Genomic DNA, 3,497 nt, shown 5'->3' on the forward strand with positions numbered 1-3,497 from the left:
AATCTGCTTGTTGGTCAAGAGGTATTGAGAAACATGTTCTTGACAATGTTTGGTTGACATGTATACCAAAGGTGGCAAGGTTGCATTCCAAACTCATATTTATCACTCCCCTTACCATACAATACATACGCATATTGGTGGTATTAGCTAACGACTAGTTGTTAATACACATACAAGCATGTAAGCATGATTGTATATTAGGTTGTAGACATATGTATGTATATATACATATGTACATGTAGATGTTTGTGCATGCATATTTACATGTATACAACGAGGCAAAAGTAGACATGTATGTCTTGTGAGAGTACATAACGTATTCCATATTTTTTGCACATATCCACCTTGAAAGGTGGCTCATCCCCAGGCTAAGAATTGCACTTACATCCTGCGTTTAACCATTGTAGAAAGAGGTAATACTCTCAAAAATTATTTTTAGGAAAATCTGGTCTAGGTAAAGTTTGTCAAAACTCCTACAAAATCACTTAAAGCCTTGCCCATTCCCACGCCCTTCCAGAATTGCACGGATCTAGCACAGCCATGTTAAACCTAGCTTGGCCATTATCATTATATTCAGGTCCCTTGGGATCGTTCCTTAGATACTAAAATCTCTCTCTCTCTCTCTCTCTCCCTCTCTCTCTCTCTTTTAAGGCATCCACCCTAAAGAGGGGCACTTCTTGCTTGCATGCTTCTTAAACGGAGTGGGCAACAACAAGTGGACAACACAAGTAGAAATTACAGCAATGAGAGTAAACTAATCTAGAACCACCCAAGCTTAGAGAGTGGAGCAGAATGAAAGAAATGCCTTGGATGTTACAAGGTGCTGTACTCATGGCTTGCTTATGAGAGCTAGTTGTAAACAATAACATTTAAGACCCCTGGTTTGCCCATTCATCAATAAATTGATTTTGTTCATGGATGTCATGCTACACGACCTACAAGGTATCGCTCCCTCTCTGGTGCAACCTTGCATAAAGCCTCTTCTTAGTTCTAGTTCCTATAAGCTGCTCATAATAAGAAGCTACAAGAAACCTATGACATATGTCCTTCAAAGTGAGAGGGCTGGATGACTACACAAATACAAAAGAAAAGAGGGAGACTGTGTACACACTCTCTCAAGGGGCATTCGGCATCTCCTCCTAATTAAGATCAGAGATGTAAGATGACGCTAATCTCCATACCCTGCTAACAGGCCAAATATGAAGACAAACAAGACAACTCAAACAACAGGTAGAGTACAGAAAGCATTAAGATGAGATATAATAAAAAGAAGTAATCTTATTTCCAAGAGAGTAAACTACATCATGAAACAAGTAATCTTATTTCCAAGAGAGTAAACTACAATCCAATTACGTACCCTCACATATCCAAAGTCTCCTCTACGAACGTGCTCTTGGTAACCTAAGTTATTTTCGCTGTTAATCTAGCATGTGGTTCATCAATCTACACAATGCCCACACAGCCTCATGCTCGGAGGCTTAAGTTAACGACAACTTCGAAAGAAAAAGCTCAGCAATCCTACTCCAAGATATCCCAAACAAACTCCTCATCCAAAACTAAACTTCTCTAAATCTTCACAATGTTTTTTAAGAGCCAAAAACATGGAAGTGTGGAATAATACTAGCAATCTTGCCTTGTTATCTCTAGGTACTTAACACACACACACACAAGTACATTTATCTATATATATGCAGTACTATGTGGGCATACAAAAAGATGGATTCCATGTAAAGGTCTATTTGTCTACACTTGTCTGTACACAAGCGTGCACTGCTTGTCACTAACACCAAATGCACTGTACATACATAACCAACTTGAAAGTGTGACATTGATGAAGCCGTCCAGATACTACCATGATATCAGAAAAAATGAGCCAATGGAAAGGGATTTTGAGCTATTTGTGCCCACTTGCACCGGCATTGGCAATGTTTCCCCTTGTAAACCTGCAACTAAGTATTGCCTCTCTTGCTAGCTCGCTTTTCACCTGCAGATTAGACAAAAACGAAAATTAGAAATTTGTTTCGAGAGAATAGAAACTCACGCAGAAAGACGGTTGCCTTGTAGTACTCAAATCTAGCCTGACATGACTTCAACTAAGTCATGACCAATGCCGTTTTAAGTCAAACTGCAAAGGGTTACAAAAATCAGGTATAAAAGGGAAAAAATACACTATAATACATACTGCGAGCTTCAACAGCAGCCTGATGACGTTCAGCCTTGGTAAAAGGCTTTTCATACGTGTCCTTCCACTCATGATAATCCTTATCCCAGGGCTTATGACCATAGCTAAGCATCTCTTTGTCAGTGAACTTCACAGGTTCAACACCATACATGTGGACATCAGCATCTTCAAACGAGGTAGCCTGCTTTGCTTGCTTTGTGGACATTTTCTTCTGTTTGGACATGCGTTTCTCTGTGCAAACTCTCATTGTCAGGTTATAAGGACCACAGGTATAAAATTGTGACGTACTTGTCGCTTATACTATCTTACATAAGCTCAGATGCAGAGATACAGAAAATATTGGCGAGACAATGTAGATGTCGATGCATCATGCACATTCATGTCCATGGAAATGAACAAAAGTCGACTAGAAGCTAACAAAGTTTACCAATTCTCAGGCAACGTGTGTGTGTGTGTAGAGAGAGAGAGAGAGAGAGAGAGAGAGAGAGAGAGAGAGTATGGAGAAGGGAGAGTCTGTTACCCTCAGCAGCGGCCTGGCGCTGAGCTTGGGTGAAGGCTTCATTGAGAGCCTTCTTCTGCTCGCGGTAGTCTTCGTCCCAGGGCTTGTGACCGTAGGAGAGCATCTCATGAAAACTCAGCTTCGCTGGCTTCCCATCATCGTCGCCCTTTCTTGCAGCGGAGGAGGAGGAGGAGGATGAGCGATGGCTCGTCATAATTCCCGCCACTGCAGTCAGCACGGTTATTTGCTTGCTAATAAGTGCGTTTTATGTGAGGGGTGAATCCACACTGCCATTTGCATTTGGGCGCTTGTCCAGTGGCGGGCGGGGTTGCTTCCACCTTGTGTCACACACTGCCAGAAACGTACTAAAATATAGCATCATTGGTCCTAGTAAGACGCAAGACGCAGGTAGAGTCATATATGGGCGACCTCAAGACCCCATCCAAAACTAGCAAGGATTTGGCGTTGACATGGACTCCAACACAGATATTGCGCTTGGTACAAGATGGTTGTGTGTAAAGCAACACAATGCCTATTCATGAGGTGCGCTTCTTTCATAGGTGCAAATCCTAGATATAGCGGGCACTCGGCAATGTGTGTAACCAGTCTTAGTACCATGGAGGGTGACAAACATTTGCAAAAAAATTAACATGATGCATGATCTCCACACACATAGAGCCACAATCACATACACATACACACTTCTTTTTCTCAATTTTAATGATTGATGAATACCGTAGAAGCATCACTAGTTTTGGTAGCAACAAATAATTCACTACAAGAGATCGCTTAAATTTCGATGTCAAATTATCGGCG

The 3,497-nt window shown here is 41.4% G+C and overlaps 1 protein-coding gene across 1 annotated transcript; it reads right to left on the reverse strand.

Annotated features, from left to right (window-relative positions):
* Positions 1–1,804: 1,804 nt before the first annotated feature.
* Positions 1,805–2,940, reverse strand: LOC147443228 (uncharacterized). The gene is made up of 3 exons (XM_086529818.1): positions 2,703–2,940; positions 2,183–2,413; positions 1,805–1,984 (listed from the first exon to the last, which is right to left on the reverse strand). The coding sequence occupies exons 1-3, from the start codon at positions 2,893–2,895 to the stop codon at positions 1,950–1,952; spliced, it is 459 nt and encodes a 152-aa protein (XP_086385944.1). The 5' UTR covers positions 2,896–2,940; the 3' UTR covers positions 1,805–1,949.
* Positions 2,941–3,497: the final 557 nt, after the last annotated feature.

The sequence above is a fragment of the Adiantum capillus-veneris genome, chromosome 14 (genome assembly GCF_014529385.1).
Source record: "Adiantum capillus-veneris isolate H3 chromosome 14, ASM1452938v2, whole genome shotgun sequence".
Classification (NCBI taxonomy): Eukaryota; Viridiplantae; Streptophyta; class Polypodiopsida; order Polypodiales; family Pteridaceae; genus Adiantum; species Adiantum capillus-veneris.

Coding starts and splice junctions, on each gene's coding strand:
- LOC147443228 (XM_086529818.1), bottom strand. CDS start 2,895: ATGACGAGCCATCGCTCATCCTCCTCCTCCTCCTCCGCTGCAAGAAAG. Junction 2,414..2,702: donor GCGCCAGGCCGCTGCTGAGG/GTAACAGACTCT, acceptor GAGTTTGCACAG/AGAAACGCATGTCCAAACAG. Junction 1,985..2,182: donor GGCTGCTGTTGAAGCTCGCA/GTATGTATTATA, acceptor TCTAATCTGCAG/GTGAAAAGCGAGCTAGCAAG.